Source organism: Gracilinanus agilis, chromosome 2 (genome assembly GCF_016433145.1).
Source record: "Gracilinanus agilis isolate LMUSP501 chromosome 2, AgileGrace, whole genome shotgun sequence".
NCBI classification, from domain to species: domain Eukaryota; kingdom Metazoa; phylum Chordata; class Mammalia; order Didelphimorphia; family Didelphidae; genus Gracilinanus; species Gracilinanus agilis.
In genome coordinates, this window is record NC_058131.1 from 310,567,935 (window position 1) to 310,589,139 (window position 21,205).

The 21,205-nt window shown below is 36.4% G+C and overlaps 1 protein-coding gene across 1 annotated transcript in view; it reads left to right on the forward strand.

Moving 5' to 3' along the window:
* Nucleotides 1-21,205, forward strand: part of WDR88 (WD repeat domain 88) — a 67,787-nt gene that overhangs the window by 26,800 nt on the left and 19,782 nt on the right. Inside the window, exon 6 of the mRNA XM_044661449.1 lies at nucleotides 8,118-8,247. Within this exon, the coding sequence (XP_044517384.1) occupies nucleotides 8,118-8,247 (130 nt within the window). The remainder of the gene's footprint in view (nucleotides 1-8,117; nucleotides 8,248-21,205) is intronic.

A 21,205-nucleotide genomic window follows, 5' to 3' on the forward strand; every position in this document is an offset into this window, starting at 1 on the left:
TCACTCCACATCAATTCATGGAGGTCTTTCCAGTTCATATAGAAGTCAAGCAGTTCATCATTCCTTATAACATAATATTTCATCACCACCATATACCAAAATTTGTTCAGTCATTCCCCAATCAAGGGACACTCCCTCATTTTCCAATTTTTTGCCACCACAAAGAGTGCATCTATAAATATTTTTAAATGATTCTTTTTTATTATCTCTTTGGGGGTACAAACCTTAGTAGTGCTATTGCTGAATCAAAGGGTATGCTTTCTTTTAGAGCCCTGTGAGCATAATTCCAAATTTCCTTCTAGAATGGTTGAATCAATTCTCAACTCCACCAGCAATGCATTTGTGTCTCCATTTTGCCACATCCTCTCCAACATTTATTATTTTCCTTTACTGTCATATTGGCCAATTGGATAGGTATGAGGTAGTACCTCAGAGTTGTTTTTTATTTGCATTTCTCTAATCAGGAGGGATTTAGAACACTTTTTCATGTGATTATTGATAGTTTTGATTTTTTCATCTGAAAATTGTCTATTCATATCCCTTGGCCTGTCATTTGGGGAATGGCTTGATTTCTTATACATTTGACTTAGTTACTTATAAATTTGAAAAATTAGATCTTTGTAAGAGATTTTTGTTATAAAATTTTCCCCCCAATTTGTGGCTTCCCTTCTAATTTTGATTGCATTGGCTTTGTTTGCATAAAACCTTTTAAATTTAATATAATCAAAATTATTCATTTTACACCTTGTGATGTTCTCTATCTCTTGCTTGGTCTTAAATTCTTTCATTTCCCATAGATCTGATAGGTATACTATTCTGTATTTACCCAATTTACTTATAATGTCTAACATTTACCCATTTTGAATTTATCTTGGTATAGGGTGTGAGATGTTGATCTAAACCTAACTTTTCCCATACTGTTTTCCAATTTTCCCAGCAGCTTTTGTCCCAAAAGCTGGGCTCTTTGGGTTTATCAAACACTAGTTTGCTGAGGTCATTTACCTAAATTCTATTCCATTGATCCACCATTCTATCTCTTAGCCTAACTTAGATCTAGATTTATTTGTGTGGAAAGTGTTTTGTAGTCCATTATTATCAGAAAAATACATTTTATTTATTCAGAAGGGTATAATGAAGCCTTAAAAGTGCTCCTTTAACAAAATGTCTACTGTGCACATGTTTAGATCACAAAAGATTCTAGTAACCCAGATAACATTGTTAAATTATTCTCTAAGAGCAAATGAGACATAAAACAGGGAGATATACATGGGTTTATCAAAAGTATTTGCAATCTTTGTAGAGTATGTCCAGAGCAGAGTGCAAATGGAGAATGAATTTCTAAAGAATATGATGCAGTCAGATGCTCTTTCAGTAGTTTATATGCCAAGTGTAAGCAACCTGAGAGTAGGGATTGTTTCATTGTTTGTTCTTGTATCCCAACTAACATAGTATTATTCACAAAATAAGTGATTAATAGATGCTTATTGATTGATAGATTTCATTAAGTCCCCAATAATGCTGAGACTCCTAATGAAATCTGTAATGACTCAAATGAGTTTGGACTAAAAATTGACACAGGAAAATATCATAGAAAAATAACAGATCTTGAACTTATATCACATATGGACAATAAAAAGAAAAAAATTAGTGTGATGGTGCCTAGAGTGTTTTATTATTTCTTTGTGGCCCTAGCACTAGTGTAGTAACTTCACTATATTGAGAGTTTATGAAATATTTGCTTAATTGAATTGAATTTAGGCCCAAAGGGGAATATAAGATGTCCTTAGTGGGAATGTTGTTAGCACAAAGAACTTATTGTTAATTTTTTAAAAAATATTTTTGGAGAGGGACTTTGATCCTGAACAACTGATTTACCTCCCAGCTCACCTTATGAAATCACAGAAAAAAGAAAGAGACATAAATATGTCTGCCCCTATTACTGTTGTATTTAGAAGGGCAGCTTTCTCTTGATTGGCAGAGAGTTTATATCCCTAGTGGCCCTAAAAAAGGAAGCTTACCAGCACTGAGACAATTAAGATGGTTTAAGATAAGAATCAATCAACAAGCATTTATTAAGTGCCTACTATTTGCACTTAATAGGCATTATGCTAAGCCCAGGGGAAAATGAAACAATCCCTACTGCCAAAGAGCTTACATTATAATAGGGGAAGATAATAAGTATACATAAGAATATATATACAGCAAATATAAAGAGAATACACACACATACATATATAATAGTTCTAGAGGGAGACCAACTTGCATTTTAGGGGTTGGGGAGAAATTTAGACTTCACATACAAGATAATATTTGGGTCACGTGTTGAAGAGAGGAATTCTATGATATAGTGTAATGGGTAAAAAGGGGTTTTGATTGGGTAAATATTAAAAGGTTGGTTGCCAGGGGTTGAACAATTATCAGTCCCCAATTAGAGAATAACCTCAAGTTAAAATGACTTTTATGGAAATTTATTTACAAATGAGAAGAGGAAGTAGAAATAAGGAAATAAGAGAGAGAATAAGATAGGATAAGTAATCTAACACAGAAGGTAATTTTCTCTGATCCCCTAGTTCAATCCAGGTAGATCTAAATAACCCTCAACCTAGGGAAATCCAGCCTTGACCCCGAGGCCAGAAAGCCTGAAGGGCCTCAAAGGCGAATGAAGCAAAAGCTTCAGCCACAGAGTCTCTACTAAAAGGAAATTCCTTAAGAGAAGTTCAGGAAGATTCAGTCTTAACACTCACCATGTAGAACAATCTCACCAGCTCCAGACTTCCTCCAACTCCAGTCACGAACCAGAAGAGCTCCTTCAGGTCCCCTTCATGAATCAGAAGAAAGGGCCCAGCTCACTGAGGTCTCTTTTTAAAGGGGCCTCTTTTACATCACTTCCTGTGACTTCCTCTTAGTTTATGTGTTCAATCACAACAGATGCTTTTCTAAGGATTGCCCAGGATGCAGTCAATAAATTCTGATTTGTTACTCTAGCACACTTAGATTACAGACCACCCAACTTGTGAGTTAAATGGAGATTTTTTTCACCTTTGGTGATTAAATCTAAAGATGGGCAGGGTAGATTTAATCTCATTATCATAATAGAGAAGTAAAGTGAATACATTTCAGGCACAAGGTCAGGCCAGGGTTAAAAGGCATAGAGACAAGAGCTGGAGGAACAAATAAAAAGCCAGTTTGATTACATATCACAGAGTGCATGAGGGGAAGTAATGCTCAATGAGACTGTGTACCATAAGTTGGGATCATTTCGTGAAGGGCTTTCAAAGCTTGACAGAGAAGTTTATCTCTTATCCTAAAGGCAACTGAGAACCCACTGGAGTTGATTGACTTGTTAAAGCTGTCTAAGGACTATTATTTTAGCTGCAATATGTAGAATAGGCTTATGAGGTTATGTAGGATAGATAATTATGAGAGACTTGAGGCTGTGTTATTAGGAGGCTGTTGGGATAATCCAGGTGAGAGGTGATGAGAGCTTGAACTAAGATGGTAGCTGTGTGAGTAGAGAGAATAGATCAGATGCAAGAGGTGTTCTAGAAGCAGAAATGGTAAGATTTGCTTACCATTACTTACGAGTAGAGTTGATTGGATATGTGAGGTAAAGAAAAGTGAAGAATCAAAGATAATGCTAAGATTACAAACTTGGGAGATTGAATGGTTGGTGGTGCCTTTGACAGAGTCAGGAACTTTTAGAAGAGGGGAGCTTTTGTGGAGGAAGATGAGTTCAGGTTTTGGACATACTAAGTGTGAAATGTCTGAGACATTCAGATTGAAATCTAAAAACAGTTGGCGATATGGGGCTGATGCTCAGAGGAGAGACTGGGGCAGGATATATATTAGCTATAAATGTAGATGTTGGTATAGATATAGATATGATATATCTGAGTCATCTACATGTGATGATAGTTAAATCTATGGGAAATTATGAGGTTAATGAAAGAATTTAAAGAGAGAAGAGGGTCTAGCACTGAACTTTGGGGTACACCCAAATTTAGGATATGTGAAATATTGTGGAGGGCAATCCTATGTGCCTGTATCAGGGAGTAGCAAGAAAGGAATGGATTTCTCTCTCTCTCCCTCTTCCATGGGCTGGGTGTCTTCAGTGGAGCTACTAGCTCAGGAGAGAGAGTTGAGGGAGAATTTGTACATGAAGAAGCTTCAAGAAACATGACCTTTGGCACCAGAGAAGAGAGCCATTATCAATTCAAAAGAGAATTAATCTTGTCAGTTAATGGTTGAGTTGCAAAGAAGAGCAGGCCCAGAGAGCTTAGTTGCAGAGATGCTCTCAGTTGGTAGGTAGCATGAAGATGCCACAAGAAGAGAATGGGCATTGAGACCCTGAAGTACTGAAGGTTGAATTTCTTTGGTCATGTGTTTATTCTATGTCTAATGTACTCTTTTTTTTTTTTTAAACCCTTGTACTTCGGTGTATTGTCTCATAGATTGGTAAGGGTGGGCAATGGGGGTCAAGTGACTTGCCCAGGGTCACACAGCTGGGAAGTGGCTGAGGCCGGGTTTGAACCTAGGACCTCCTGTCTCTAGGCCTGACTCTCACTCCACTGAGCTACCCAGCTGCCCTAATGTACTCTTAAGTTAATGTCTACTTTTCCCATTGATGTTTTGGCTATTTGTGAAATAATCTGCCTCAGATTTATGGGAATAAATATTGTATAGCCACTGTTTTAACTATGACAATTGAACTATGACAAAATTTAAGTATGTGTGTTGTCTGTCTGACTATTAAAGGCAATTGCATTATTGAGGGCTTGTGAATTTAGGAGAGCAGACCCAGAGTATCTGTGAACCTCTGAGTCTAATCATCCCACCAGGGACACAAACTACAAAATTGAGAGCCATGTTGGAAAATTAACTCATAGAATGTCCTGCAAACCCATCCTTCCTTTTCATCTGCTACTCCTGTCCAAGTTGTGTCATAAATCCTTCATAGCAGGTACACGCAAAACACAGAGTCTTTCTCTAAGTCTCTTGATGTTACATGGATACCACTGGATCATCTTTTTTCCTCTTAATCTTGCTATATGAATAGCCTATCTCCTTTCTTGGTCAAAAACTTCATTAATGATATTGCTTCCACAATATCTTGTGCTATTCTTCACTGGTACCATACTAGACCCATCATGTGTTTCATTATGATACTTTGGCTAATCTACAATTTTAATTCAGTGGAGATTGTAATATGCCATTATTTGCAGCCATATGGCATCACCAGAAGAATATTGTTGTTTAAAAAAGATGAGATTATGAAGGCAAAAAGTAAAGTTTTTGCTCTTAAGGAGTTTACATTTCACAACCACAAACTCCTACATTAGGTAAAAATAGGCACTTTCTTTTTAATCTCTGTTGTTCCCAAGATGCAAGTAGAAAACTTATTTGGAGTCTTTTCTTGACATTAAAATGTTTTGGGGCCATCATTCTAGAGTTAGAAGACCTGGGTTCAAATCTCACTTCTGATACTACTTTTGTGTCCTTGAGCCTTATTTTATCGGTAAATTGAGGAAATTAGCCTATCTGGCTTCTGAGGCCTCTTCCAGTTCTAAATCAATGATCCAATGATCATGGGTAGAGCTAGGAGTGATACCTAGTTGGGAGGTGACATTCTGAATTACTTTTTCCACTATAGGATTAAGGACCTTTAATTGAGTTTACTTAGATTAATGTGCCAGGAATGACATTGCTTATCTCTCCCAATAATGCCAGAAACTTGAAGTCTACCAGAAGAAATTGTTTTCTCTTTAAGTTCCTCTTATAACCTCTGTCCACCATTTTCCCCTCTTTCCACAATCTCCAAGCATGTGGTAGCAAATTGCTTGTTATCTCCTCCTCAACTTTCTTCTAAGTTAGCAAAGGCTTTTCTGTTCTTCATTTAACTTACTCTCAACTTCTCTTTCCAACAAGCATGACCACTAAATGAAGGTTCTGAATCTGTGTGGGTTTTAGTATTTTTCAATCTTACTCTGTTCTACCTCAGTTTCTATCATAGCCATTCACAAAGGTGCCAAACCTTTTCTTCTTTTGAACATATTTAAACATAGGAAAACAGGGTTTAAAAAAATCTTTTTATTGTCATGCAAAACACACTTCCATTGTTGTAAGAACAAACTCATACATAATCAAACCCCCCAAATAAAACCACAAATACATTGATGTGAAAGATGCCCCCAACTGTTCTTTCTCTGGATGTGGATAGCATTCCCTGTCATAAGTCTTTCAGGATTGTTAAAGATCATTGCATTGCTAAGAGTAGCCAAGTTTTCACAGATAAACATTGTTCAATATTACTATTATTACGTACAATGTTCTCCCAGTTCTGCTTATTTTGTTCTGCATCATTTCCTGAAGATCTTTACAGCTTTTTCTGAAATCATCGTACTTATCATTTCTTCTAGCACAATAGTATTCCATCACCAATATGCACCACAGTTTGTTCAGTCATTCCCTAATTGATGGACATCACTTCAATTTCCAATTCTTTGCCACTACAAAAAGAGCTGCTATAAATGTTTTTGCACAAATAGGTCCTTTCCCCTTTTTTATTATCTCTTTATGATACAGACCTGATAGTGGTATTATTGTATCAAAGGGTATGCACAGTTTTATAGCCCTTTGGACATAGTTCCAAATTGGCCTTCTGAAAGGCTGGATCAGTTCAACTCCACCAATGATGCATTAGTGTCCCAATTTTGCCACATCCCCTCCAAATTTACCACTTTCCTTTACTCCCATATTGGTCAATTTGATAGGTGTGAGGTGGTACCTCAGCATTGTTTTAATTTGCATTTCTCTTATCGAGAGTGATTTAGAACATTTTTCATGTGATTATTGATGATTTTGATTTCTTCATCTGAAAATTGCTTGTTCATATCCTTTGACTATTTGTCAGTTGGGGAATGACTTGTATTCTTATAATTTTGATTTACTTCTCTATAAAATTGAGAAAACTGGTTCAAAAAACCATTTATACTGATGCAAAATATTTCCCTTTCAGGCATAATTTTTTTTAAACTCTTACTTTCCATCTTGGAATCAGTACTAAGGATTGGTTACAAGATAGAAGAGTGGTAAGAGCTAGGCAATTGTAGTTAAATGGCTTGCCTAGGGTCACACAATTAGGAAGTGTCTGAGGTCAGATTTGAACCCAGGACCTCTTTTCCAGGTCTGACTTTCAATTCACTGAAATACCTAGTTCCCCCTTCAAGCACAGTTTTAAAAAGGATTGCATGATTCATGTTTTGCATTTGGGCATACTTTTTCCTAATGACTAAACACCACAGGCTAGATAAGGCTAATCTTTTTTTTTTTTAAAGATTTTCTCTGCATCATGAATGTTTGTCAAGTTTAACCTTATATTTGCTGACATGGTGTACCTCCTATTCACAAATATTCTTTGTGGCTCTGAGCAATCTTTACCTGAGCAATCTATTCTCACATTTCATATATATATATATATGTATATGTATGGATTAGCAAAGTTGGCATGACACTTCATTTTTTAAAATTTTTATTTTGAATATTTTCCCCTAGTTACCTATTTCATGTTCTTTCCCTCTCCCCCAAAGTCCCCTAATCCCCCTTAGCTGACGCACAATTCCACTGGGTTTTACATGTATCATTGATCAAGACCTAATTCCATATTATTGATAGTTGGACTAGAGTTATCATTTAGTGTCTGCATCTCCAATAATATCCCCTTCAGCCCATGGCATGACACTTCATATAAGAGGTCTAAGAACAAATTTTCAAAGCATCAAGCAGTTGAGAGACACAGTGTGGAATTTAGAGTTGAAAAGACTTGAGTTTGAATCCTGCCCAGACATTTACTAGTTGTCTTACCCTGCATGGATCACTTAACATTCAGCCTCACTTTTTCCTACTGTAATAACACCTACTTTGAAGGTTGTTGTGAGAATCAAATGAGGTGACATATATAAACACTCTGTAAACCTTCAAGGAGTACCTAAATGCTCATCATTAATACTGATAGTCATTCAGATTAGTGTAACTATTATATGCAATGTATATGATAAAATATTAATCTGAGATAAATTTGAAATGCATTTCAGTGAGATAATTTTTTCTCCTTGTCTTAGATCACCACGATAGACCAATAACTACTTGCAACTTTAATTTTGACAATGTTCGAGTAGCTTCAGGATCCTCTGATAATACTGTGAAGATTTGGGATGTATCAGCTCAAGCCACACTTGTAAAAATTCAAGAGTAAGAAATAGCCACCAATTAATCATTCAACAAGCATTTGCTAGTCAACATGAAATAATAGTCATCATGGCATAGTGGATAGAGAAGGGCCTCAGAGCCAAGAAAACCTATGTGTTCCAGTTCCACCTCTGACACACTAGCTGTCACTACTCCAATCTCTGTGCTCTAGGTAGCTCTCTAAGACTTTGGTAGAGGGAGTTTCCTGACCTGGGAGTTCCCTCTACCCATGACATTAAAAGTCCTGTCTCTGATCTCAATCCAAGTTGTACTAAAAGCAAAACAAGCAGGAATGGAGAGTTACTGGAGAAAGCCAACTTTATTGGGCCTCAGTTTCCTCCTCTGTGAAATGAGTGAGTTGGACTAAATGATCTCTTAAGGTCTCTTCTAGTTCCAGATCCTGTTTTATTCCATGAACTCAGACAAATTGTGAAATAATCATTTTGAAGAGAAAATAGGGGTCTCTCAGTAGCACAGTGGACAGAGCAGCAGGTCTGGAGTCGGGAGGACCTGCGTTTAAATCTGGCCAAAGACACTTCTTAGCTGTGTGACCTTGTGCAAGTCACTTAACCCCAATTGCCTAGCTCTTATCATTCTTCTCTTAGAATCGATACTTAGTATGACTCTAAGATAGAAGGTAAAAGTTTGTAAAAAGAAAGAAAATGAATGAAATGTCCCATCCAGAGAGAAGTACTATATGTGTTGACAGCTTTTTTAGACCATACTACATAAACTCCAATTCAAGAGGAGTAGTGGAAAGAGAACAAGTAATGTTACTAGTACTTGTAGACCCCTGCTAACTGAGGGATGCAATTATTGCCTAAACATTGTATGCCAGAGTATTGAATACAACCTTACCATAGATGTTTGTATTTGATGCCAAATATATGGTATATTTCAACCCTAAAATCCCAGAATTTCAGAGTTAGAAGAAACCTTTTTGACCATTTAGTACAATCTCCATATGCACCATATAGCTAGTCTTTTCTTTTTTTAATTTTCTTTTATTTATTTTATTCAAAGATATTTTATTTTACTAATTACATGTAATAAAAATTTTTAATATATGTTTTCCAAAATTATAAGATCCAAATTGTGTACTTCCCTCCTTTCTCTCCCCTCCTCAGAGATGGTAAGCAATTTTATCTGGTTTATATATGTATTATCATGCACAACATTCTTCCATATTGGTCATTGTCGTAAGAGAATATTCATACAAAGTGAAAACCCCAAAATGAAACCATAAATAGACTAATGTGAAAGATAGTCTGCTTTGATGTGCATCTGAATCCAACAGTTCTTTCTCTGGAGGTGGATTGCATTCTTTGTCATAAGTCCTTCAGAATTGTCCCGGATCAGGAGCAGCTGGGTGGCTCAGTGGATTGAGAGCCAGGCCTAAAGACAGGAGTTCCTAAGTTCAAATCTGACCTCAGCCACTTCCCAGCTGTGTGACCCTGGGCAAGTCATTTGACCCCCATTGCCTACCCCCTTACCTTACCACTCTTAAAAAAAAAAAAGAATTGTCCCAGATCGTTGTGTTGCTGAGAATAATTCTCCACAATATTGCTATTGTTGTGTACAATGTTCTCCCAGTTCTGCTTATTTTACTCTGCATCAGTTCATGTAGATCTTTCCAGCTTTTTCTAAAATCATCCTGTTTATTGTTTCTTATAGCACAATAGTATTCCAGTACAATCATATACCACAATGTGTTCAGCCATTCCCCATTTGATGGACATCCCCATAGTTTCCATTTCTTTGCCACCACAAAAAGTATCTAGTCTTTTCTTGATGATGTCCAGAGAACATGAACCCAGCCTATTTATTGCACTTCTGAGTAGTTTTCATTTTTAGGCAGAATCACCTTTATGACAAAATTTGTCTCTGCAACCATTTGGAGCCAAGCAAAACCAGTCTCATCTCATTTACATGTGACTTCACTGTAAATCATTGAAGTTAGCTATCATGTTCCCCTTAAAACTTTTCTTCTTCAGGTAAATAATCTTACTTCCTTTAATTGATCTGGCTCTTTTGAGGGCCAGATATGGCTCTTTCTGCAGGAGCCATGAAGTCAATTTTTTTTCAGGCGCTGTTACAGGAGCCCAATGTGAGCACTGTACGGCTCTCACGAAATTACATTTTAAAAAATGTGGCGTTTATGGCTCTCACGGCCAAAAAGGTTGCTGACCCCTGCCTTAGATCATGGCAGAGTATAACAGGACTGTTATCTCCCTGTCCCCAGTCATTATGCCCTCAGTGTAGTCCAGTTTCTATGAGTTGTTTTTTTGGTATCCATATAATTATAAAACAATTAAGGCCATTCATAGAGAGTTTTCTCCTCTCCCTTCCTTCTAAACTCATCACTAATGTCTTTTCCCCACTATCTTTCTTTTTCTATTCCTGTCCGTGATGAAGAGAGCATCTCTCACTTTGCCAATGCCAAATCCTCTACATGTACTCTTTATCCTATGCCTTTCCTTTTTTTCTATCAAACTTCCTCCATCATGATCCCATTTTTTTCTTTTCTTTTTAAAAAAATCCTTACCTTCTGTTTTAGAATTAACACTAAGTATCAGTTCCAAAGCAGAAGAGTGGTAAAGGCTAGGTAATTGGGGTTAAGTGACTTGCCCAGGGTTATACAGCTAGGAAGTGTCTGAGGTCAGATTTGAACCCAGTTCCTCCCACTTCTAGACTTGGCTCTATCCATGGAACCCACCTAGCTGCCCCTCTCTTTCTTATTTTCAACTCTCCCTTATATAGGCTTTTTCTGGTTGTCTACAATCATGCCATCTCTCCCATATCCTTTAAAAAAAACTTCTAATTTGATCCTGTCATCCCTGATAACTATTATCTCATATGAAATATTTAATAACTAGCTGTCCAGAAAAATGTATTCATGATATACTTTTAAGTTTAATTTGCATTATTGACATTTTCTCCATTACTTTCTTAAGTCTAGAAATGAACAAAACAACATATCAAGCCCTGATGTAGGGGCATTTGCTAATATCCAAGGTGTAAATACTCATACTGAAAATTTAATGATTGGCTCTCACGAGCCAGTACAAATTGAAGCCAAAACACCTCTGCTATATCTCTTTTCCTTCTTAGCTAAATTCCTTGAGAAAGCTCTCTATTATAGATGCTTTTATTTTCTCACCTTTTCCTTATTTCTAAAATTTCTTAAATCTGACTTCCAACCTCATCATTCAATTGAAAGTGTTCCCACCAAGTTATTAGTGATTTAATTGCCAAATCTAATGGCCTTTCTTTCTACCCACATAGCCACAACTCTACTACAGACCCTCATTACCTCTTGGCTTTTCTATTTCAAAAACCTTCTAATTGCTTCTCCTAGCTCAAGTCTCTTCTCATTCCAATCCATCCTCACCATTCATCCTTAAGCGCAGGTCTGACTGTCATCCTACTTACTACTCGGCACATACCAGTAGTTCATTATTACCACCATGATCAAACATAAAGCCCCCTTTTGGTATTTAAAACCTTTCACACCCTGGCCTCTTTCTAGCTTTTTTACACTTTACTCACCTCTACATACCCTATGGTCTAGCTCAGTGATTCCCAAAGTGGGCACTACTGCCCCCTGGTGGGTGCTGCAGTGATCCAGGGAGGTGGTGATAGCCACAGGTGCATTTATCTTTCCTATTAATTGCTATTAAAATTTAAAAAATTAATTTCCAGGAAGCTAAGTAATATTTTTTTTGGAAAGTGGGCGGTAGGCCAAAAAAGTTTGGGAACCACTGGTCTAGCTATACCAGTCTACTTGCTGTTCTTCCCTTAGGATGACCCCAGCTTCAAATTCTGAGATTTTGTGTTGTTTGTCCTTCAAATGCTTGCTCAAATCCCAGCTACAGGAAGCCTTTCCCTGGTCCCCATCCCTATGCTGCCACTTTTGAACTTACCTTCCATCTACTCTCTCTTTATAGATATGTGTAAAATTATTTACATCTTGTCTTCCTTGTTAGAATGCAAGCTCCCTGGAACAGAGTCAATGTTTTTGGCTTTTGTTGGTATCCTCATTGCTTAGGAAAGTGCTTTGTACATAGTAAGTGCTTATTAAAAACTTGCTGGTAGACTGATTGAGGCCGTTGACTCATATTGAGTTGACAACCCACTGTGACCACCATATATTTTTCAGATTATCTATTGTTTCACAACAATTCCTTCATTTTAAACTTGTGAAGATGATTTTTTGAGCCAGGGTAAAATTTAGCATTCTTCTCTATTAAATTTCTTATTATTCAATTCTACCCAACATTCTACCCTGTCAGAATCTTTTTTTTTTTTTAATCCCTTTTGTCTCTGAGTCTGGCTCTCTATTTCCCTGAGCCATCTAGCTGCCCCTTACATTTACTTTTGATTTTTTTGGTGTGCTGTCATCCTTTCCATTTATGTCAATGTAATGCTGTGTATATTATTTTCCTGGCTTTACTTGATTTATATAGATCCATATTAGTTCATATAGATCCATCCATGTTCCTCTGTCTGCATCATACATATCAATCATTTCCTTTTTTTCAAACTCTTAACCTTCCATCTTAGAATCAACACTGTGTATTGTTTCCAAGGCAAAAGAGCAGCAAGGACTAGCCCAGGGACACACAGCTAGGAAGAGTCTGGAGTCACATTTGAACCCAGGACCTCCCCTCTCCAACACATATCATGTTTTATAGCACAATAATACTTTTCAAAATTCATGTACTATAATTTGTTTATCCTTTCTCCATTTGTTGGGTATACCTTGTTTTCAATTCTTAGCTATCACAAAAAGAATACCTAAAAATATTTAGGAACATATGAGGACTTTTTTCTTATCAATGACTTCCTTAAGGTATAAGCTGAATAGCGGAGTCTTTGGTCAAAATGTATTGGCATTTTAATCTTTTTATTTGAATAATTCCAAATTGCTCTACAAAATGGTTGTACTATTTCACAGTTCCACCAATAAATTAGTGTTTCTATCTTTCTACAACCACTCCAACATTGCCTGTTGCCATTTTTTGGTCATTTTTGCTATTTTGCAGCATATGAGGCACAACTTCAAGGTTGTTTTGATTTACATTTCTCTTAGTGATTTGGAACATTTTTTTCATGTGTTTGTTGTCAACATGGAATCTAGAAATCCCTAAACTTGAGGTTTATCAGATCTTACTAGGCTACAAGTTTGGGGGTTTCTAGATTCCATGTTGACATTGTGAATACTTTATAGTTCCTTTGAGAAATGTTTGTTTGCAGCCTTGGATCATTTATTTGTTGGAGAATGGCTATTAGTCTTATACATATTTATTAATTGTTTATGTATCTTAGATGCTAAACCCTTATCAGAGAAATTTGATGCAAAGACTTTTTTTCATTTGACCACCACTTTCTTTCTTATCCTAGATGCATTAATGTTGTCTGTAGGGAACCTTTTCAGTTTCAAGTAACCAAAGTAATCTATTTTGCCTTTTGGAATTGTCTCTATTTCTTGTTTGGTTACAAATACAGTGTCATAAACATACCTGTGAGAAGCATATGATCTGTTTCTCTTCTAATTATCTTATAATATGATCTATATTTTTAAGGAGGTGTAATCATTAGAATGTATTATGAAGTGTAGTATAACATGTTGGTCTAATCCTAATTTCTGCCAGACCACTTTCCAGTTTTCTTAGTAGTTTTTTTTTTAAACCCCAACCTTCCATCTTGGAGTCAATACTGTGTATTGGCTCCAAGGCAGAAGAGTGGTAAGGGCTAGGCAATGGGGGTTAAGTGACTTGCCCAGGGTCACACAGCTGGGAAGTGGCTGAGGCCAGATTTGAATCTAGGACCTCCTGTCTCTGGATCTGGCTCTCAATCCACTGAGCTTCCCAGCTTCTCCCTTCTTAGTAGTTTGTTTTTTTTTTATCAAATAGGGAGTTTTTTTCCTCTAGGTAATTTATGTTTTCCCTTTTTCAGATGGTTATTAAATCCTATTACCTCTGAATCTTTCTTATTTAGACGTTTCCATTAATGTATCTCTCTATTCCTGAACTAATTCCAAATAACTTTGATGACTGATGATTTATAATATAGTTTGAAGCCTGAAAATGCTATTTTGCTTTTGTACTTATTTCTTTTCACCATTTCCCTTGATATTTTAGATCTTTTGCTCTTCCAAATGAATTTTGTTATTTTGTCATCTTAAAATTTGATAATTATGCTATCTATGTCTTCATCCAAATAACTGGTAAAAATATTAGAAAACAAGTCCAAGCACAGATCCATGTAGTACTCCACCAGAGATCTCTGTCCAAGTTCATAGAGAACTTTTAATGATTACTTTTGTAGTCATAAAACCCACAAAGCATAGTCTCGTTTGGCTCTCCAATTAGCTCCAAATCCATTTAATTGTACTGTATGTTAACGTAGAGATAATAATTATTATCTTTTTAATTAAATAAATTAGATCTAATTACTTTGATTAATTATATAATAATGAAATAAATAATTTAAAAATAAATAATAGTGATTAATTAATTAGAGATAATAATAGTACTTTCCTCATACAGTTGTATAATTTTAAGATTTATAAACCACTTTACACATACATTTTCTCATTTGACTCTCAATACAACTGTGTGAGGAAAGTACTATTATTATCTCTATATTATTGATGAGGAAACATGCTGAAAGAAGTTAAATGACATATAGTTAGTAGGTATTGAAGGCAAGATTTGAACTCAGCTTTTCCTGACTCAGAAACTGTTTTCAGACATCTCTTTCCAATACCACCTAGCTAAAGCCTTTAAAAAAAAAAAAAAAAAAAAAAAGACCAACTTTTTTCCCCACAAGATTAGCGTGACAGATCTTGTCAAATGCTTTGCTAAAATCTAGGTAAACTATATAATTTCCGTAGCAAGCTTGTCAAAGAGGATGAAGTAAGATCAGTCTGACATTGCTAGTCCTTAAAGAAGCCTTGGTGGCCGTAATAACCATTGTCCTTTCTATCTCATTAATAGAAGTTTGTGAAGAATTAAAATTGAGCTTGTTTACAGTCCCTTCTCTTTCCCCTTTTTTGAAAATGGGCACATTTGCGTTCCTCCATTATTCTGATAATGATCCTCTTCATGATTTTTCAAGAATCGCTCCCAAGAGCTTAGTAATCGCGTTTCAGTAGCTGCAGAATTCATCTAGATACCAAGGCTTGAATTCTCCAAGGTCAGCCGGGTGTTCCTTCTGTCTCTCCGCTTCCCTTAGCTCTCAGCTCCCAGTTACCCATTTGTGCTCTGTCCTTTCCAGTCCTGAGAGCACTGGCCTTGGTGGTGAGTGAAAAGAGATGCCGATTGAATTGAATAGCTCTGCCTTCTCTCTATTGTTAGTTATCAGCATCCTTTCTATTCTGAGCACCAGCTATCCTTTCCTTGCCCTCATTTCTCCAATACAACTAACAAAGACCAGCCTTTTTTTTGTCCTTCATTTTCCTGCCAGCATCACCTCATTCTGAGTGCTAGTAGGACTGCCTGTTCCTCGCTGTTCTGTTTATCCTGCTACCTGTCCTTGTATCTACCTTCTATACATGCCTTTTAAAATTTAAGTTTGTTGATAATTCCCTTAACAAGATTCTCTTTAGATAATTTCTTCTTTTCCTCCTAATTGGAATATTATTTTTTTAAAACCCTTACCTTCTGTCCTATAATCACTACTGTGGGGGGGAGCAGCTGGGTAGCTCAGATTGAGAGTCAGGCCCAGAGATGGGAGGTCCTGGGTTCAAATCTAGCCTCGAACACTTCCTAGCTGTGAGACCCTGGGCAAGTCACTTAACCCTCATTGCCTAGCCCTTACCACTCTTCTGCCTTGAAACCAATACATGATATTGATTTTAAGATGGAAGGTAAGGGTTTTAAAAAAATTCAATACTGAATATTGGTTCCAAATTGGTTCCAAGGCAGAGGAGCAATAAAGGCTAGGCAATGAGGGTTAAGTGACTTGCCCAGGGTCTCATAGCTAGGAAATATCTGAGGTCGGAGTTGAATCCAGGACCCTTGGTCCCTAGGCCTGCCTCTCCAGCCACTGAGCCACCTTGCTGCCCCCTAGAATAGTTATTCTTTATATTTTCAGAGTTTAGTTCCCAGGGGCTTCTCTAGTGGTCTACTATAGCCACTAACCAAGAGGCAAAAGAATTACACACACAAAGACAACAATAGTGCACATAAAATTGATGTAAAAAAACAACCAAGTTCAGGGCAAATAGAATGAATAATGTCAGCACCACCCTATTAAAGTTAAAGCATTCATCCTTTATGTTAGCTTCCATTAAAGTACAAAGGGGCAGTTAGGTGGCTTAGAGAACAGAGTGCTGCAGGCTTAGAAAGACTCATCTTCCCGAGTTCAAATCCTGTCTCAGAAATTTGCTAGCTATGTGACTCTGGGCAAATCACTTAATTCTGTTGGCCTCAGTTTCTTCATCTGTAGAATGAGTTAGAGAAGGCAAACCACTCCAGCATCTTTGCCAAGAAAACCCCAAATAGGGTCACAGTCAGACCCAACAGAAAGTGGCTGAACCAACAACAACAAAACCTACAAAAGTGGAAAGTGGCACATATTATATTACCACTGCATTATGAAGCAATTTTTGCTGAACTATTTTCAGGATATGTTATTTCATTGGGAAGGTTTATTTGAGTGTTTGTTGATAAATGTCTTTTGTCAGAAGAAAATATATCAGTAAATTTTAAAAGAGAGAGATTAGAAATTTGTTTAGGAATAATAAATCTGTCCTTAGGCTATTTGGTGATCCTGTTTTTCCATCACAAGGTTTTTTATTCACAATAGCCTAGTTTCCTGTGAAGATGCTTATAATCCCTTATGTATACAGAACAGCTTTTAGGGATTGTTCATATCCTGTCAGACCCTAGAACTTTGAGATTTTGTCTAAGAGCTGCCACTGTTCACAAAATTGAATTTGATTGTACACTTGACTAGTCTTTTCTTTTGGCCTCCTCTAGTTTGTGCATTTCAAAAGGCTATTTTCAAAGGAGATAAAAAAAAAAAAGCAAAACCAGATATTGTATTCTAGAAACCATTTTTTGTTTACTGTTTTCTTCTGATGAATAGGGCTGAGTTCTGCAGAAGTCAAAGGTCTTAATTATGTTTAATGATTTCTTTTGAAAAGTGTATTTAGGGCAAGGATGGAAAGCCTCTTAAGGCCCATGTCCTCCAACTCCCCTTTCTCCAATAAAACACCTTGTGTCAAGGTCCACACACAAGTAAAAAGCAATTTAACTTAGTTTTCTTCCTCCAGAAATATATTTGAAAATTATCTGATTTTTAAAAACAAGAAAAATTGCAAGTTTCCGATAAATATAACATGTTTTATCCTATGTTTCAAAAGAATATTATGGGGGGGGGCAGCTGGGTGTCTCAGTGGATTGAGAGCCAGGCCCAGATATGGGACATCCTGGGTTCAAATCTGGCCTCAGACACTTCCCAGCTATGTGACCCTGGGCAAGTCACTTTACCCCCATTGTCCAGTCCTTACCACTCTTCTGCCTTGGAACCAATACCCAGTATTGATTCTAAAACAGAAGTTAGGGTTAAAAAAAAAAAAAGAATATTATGAACACTCCAGGGATGAAGGAGGTACATAAATAGTAGACACAGGGGAAAACAAGAGGGAAAGATGTAGGTTGAGAAAAATAGGTAGAGGCTATCGGGGGAAAAAAGAAAGTTAAGAAGCCATGCCCAGAGCTACATTCTGTTTTGTATATATCTGTCATGCATCTTTTAGTTTATATTATAGTTATTAATGTACTTGTTAATCCCACCCTACCAAGAATATACCTAGGTTACAATTCATGTGAATTTGGATAATATGAAATTCAACTTAATGTGAAATATAATACCAGGTCACATTTGATACAAACCAAAATTTAATTAATGTGATTTGTTTGAGTTAGCTGAAGGTTTTAAAACAAACTGCTCTGTGTGCAGTTGCTTAACATTAAGTATGGATATGATGTTGTGTTGTACTAATTAAAAAAAATTTTTTTAAAGAGCCTTTAACAAAATGGACAAAAGGAAGAATATTTTGAATGGAAACACCTTCAGGGCAAAAAAGAAGAAACTTCTCATTACTTTAGAACAAAAATTTAATGTAATTTAATTTATAAATGTGTTTCTAACTCTAAAATAGGGCAAGAAGTCAGATTGCTTGAGTCAATGGTACAGAATATTCTATGACACAAAGGTTAAAAGAAAAAGGCAAAGTTGAGTCAAATTTTTGTGGTTTGCAAATAACTATAAGAAAGATAAGCATGGGGGCAGCTGGATGGCTCAGTGGATTGAGAGCCAGGCCTAGAGACAGGAGGTCCTAGGTTCAAATCTAGCCTCAGACACTTCCTCGCTATGTGACCCTGGGCAAGTCACTTGACCCCCATTGCCTAGCCCTGTAACAAATAAAATTAATATAGAAGGAGATATATAAAAGATATTAGGGTTTAAAAAATTAAAAAAAAGAAAGATAAGCATCACAATGATAGAAATGGATGGATTTAAGACTACAATTAATTATAAATATATTTTATTTTACCAATTACATATAATAACAAATTTCCACGAGTTTTGTAAAGTTAGGTGATCCAAATTGTAAGATCACAGTGAAGGACACATTGCTTAACAGTGGGGCCATTTAGACAAAAGCTTCAAGTTTGTTTAAGGTGTAGTGAAAGAAAAATGAAAATGAAGTAGTTAGTGAAGAAACTTTGGTTTGGCAAGCATTCAATCGCTTTAAAAATCGAGTTCAGTTGCATCATGTTAAAATCATTAGAAAGATGATCAGTGCCAAATATTCTGACATTTTAAAGAAAATAATCAAAGAAGGTAGATATACTGATGGACAGAATTTTAATGTGGATGTAACAAATATATTCTGGAAAAGGATGGCTTCCAAGACGTAACATTTCTAAGAAAAAGAAAAAACCCTCAGCTTGGATTTAGTGTTTAAAGACACCCAACTCTTTTATTGGGAGCTAACATAGAAGGGGATTTTAAATAAAAGCTAATGATTGTTTGTCTGTCTTGAAATCCTTGCACTGAAAGCCTACAACCATCAATCACTTCTATTTCTATGTTAGGCAGATGAGAAACTGTGGGTGACTAACCTTGTTATCAAAGACCAGTTTTCAAGTTTTTTAGCTCAGCTATTGAAAAATATTGCACAGATAATAATATCACATGTTTAAAGCATTACTGATTTTAGATAACGCTCTAGGTTATCCATCTACACTTTTTTTCATTGTGTGAGAATATGAGCATGCAAATATGCCAAGATATATGGATAAAGCTCTCTGCACCTACCTGCATATATATGAAGATTTGTTTTTAAACCCTTATTTTCTGTCTTAGAATCCATGGTAAGTATCGGTTCTAAGGCGGAAGAGCTTGGCAGTTGGGGTTAAGTAACTTGCCCAGGGTCTCACTATAGTGGGAGAGCTGTGATTAATTCTGGGCCAGAAGGGTGCTCCCTGAAGAGGGACAGGCTCTGATGATTGTCTTTAAAAATATAGAAATGTATTAAGTCGAATACAGGCTGAATGTGAGTTGAATGAGTGGGAGGCAGGTGCAGGAAAAGGTCTGCCTCAATGAAGAGACGGGATTCATGATTTTTATACCTCATAGGGACAGGGACTACATGACCAGAAACACAGGGTTGGGGGATGATAGACAGGTATGAGATGGAAAGCCCGGGCGTCCCTGATTATAAAAGCACAGGCGCCCCTGACCACAAAGGAGGGTGAATTGCATGTCTCAGGGAATGGATTGATGTCTGAGATGCAAACAGAAGGTACACATCTGTGTTTATCAGGAAGCTAGGGGAATGCTAAGGAAATGTATCTCTCAGAGACTCCTTTTCTCATACAGTTCCTTCAGTTGCTTTCAGGTGGACTTCCTTTAGCCAGTACTGCAGGGGTGCAAGAATGGGGAATTCCTCATGTACTCTTTCACCTGGGATTCCTCTGGAGTTTTAGGGTGTCCAGGGGACCCTGTCATGCCATCACAGCTAAGACGTGTCTAAGAACAGATTAAACCTGGGTTCTCTCTACTCCAGGCCTGATACTCTAGCTGCCACGTTATGAAGATTTAAAGGAAAAACAGTTAAGGCTATACCATAAAATATTTTAAACAACAAAAAATTTTCCCCCATATTGTCAGTATAAGCTTATCTTTATTTACCATGTTTGGTAATCTTCTAACTTTTAAAGTTTTTTTTTCTATTCCGTAACTATATTACTTTATAATAAAATTTTCATCAGAAATACATTTTTTCTTATTCTTTGCTCTGATATTAATAAAAAGCTTATTTTAAACATTTCATATCTCCATTGGGCTAGAACCAATTGCTATATTTTATTAATGGGACCACTTTGCAGAATTTATTATTCATATTAATCAAGACCTAGCTATATATGCTTCTTAAAGGAAGGGACCATATCTTATTTTTGAATCTTCTTTAGTTCCATAGGTATTGCCTTACACATAGGAAGTACTGAATAAATATTAATTGAAGATTGTTATTTGCACATATACAACAATTGAAAGAGAGGGAGAGATGGATAAAGAAAGAGGGGAGAGGGTCAAAAGGTTCTAGAACAACTTACTAGTTATTCTTCCTAACTCTTCATTGCTCTTTATCTGCAGATCTTTAGAAATGTGATAGCCACACCAATGAGGATCACAGTAATTTTCCTTAAGCACAGATCTGGCCATATGAGTGTCCTGCTCAACCAACTTCTGTGGCTTCTTAATGTTTCTAGGAATATGTATTTTTGTGTGTATATGTGTAAAAACTGTAAATGTTGAATATATTGAAACATTAAAAATTAAATTTAAAAATCTATACATGTAGATATATTGGCATTGGGGTATATCAGCATAGATATATATATATATAGGTGTATATATATATATATAGGTATAGATG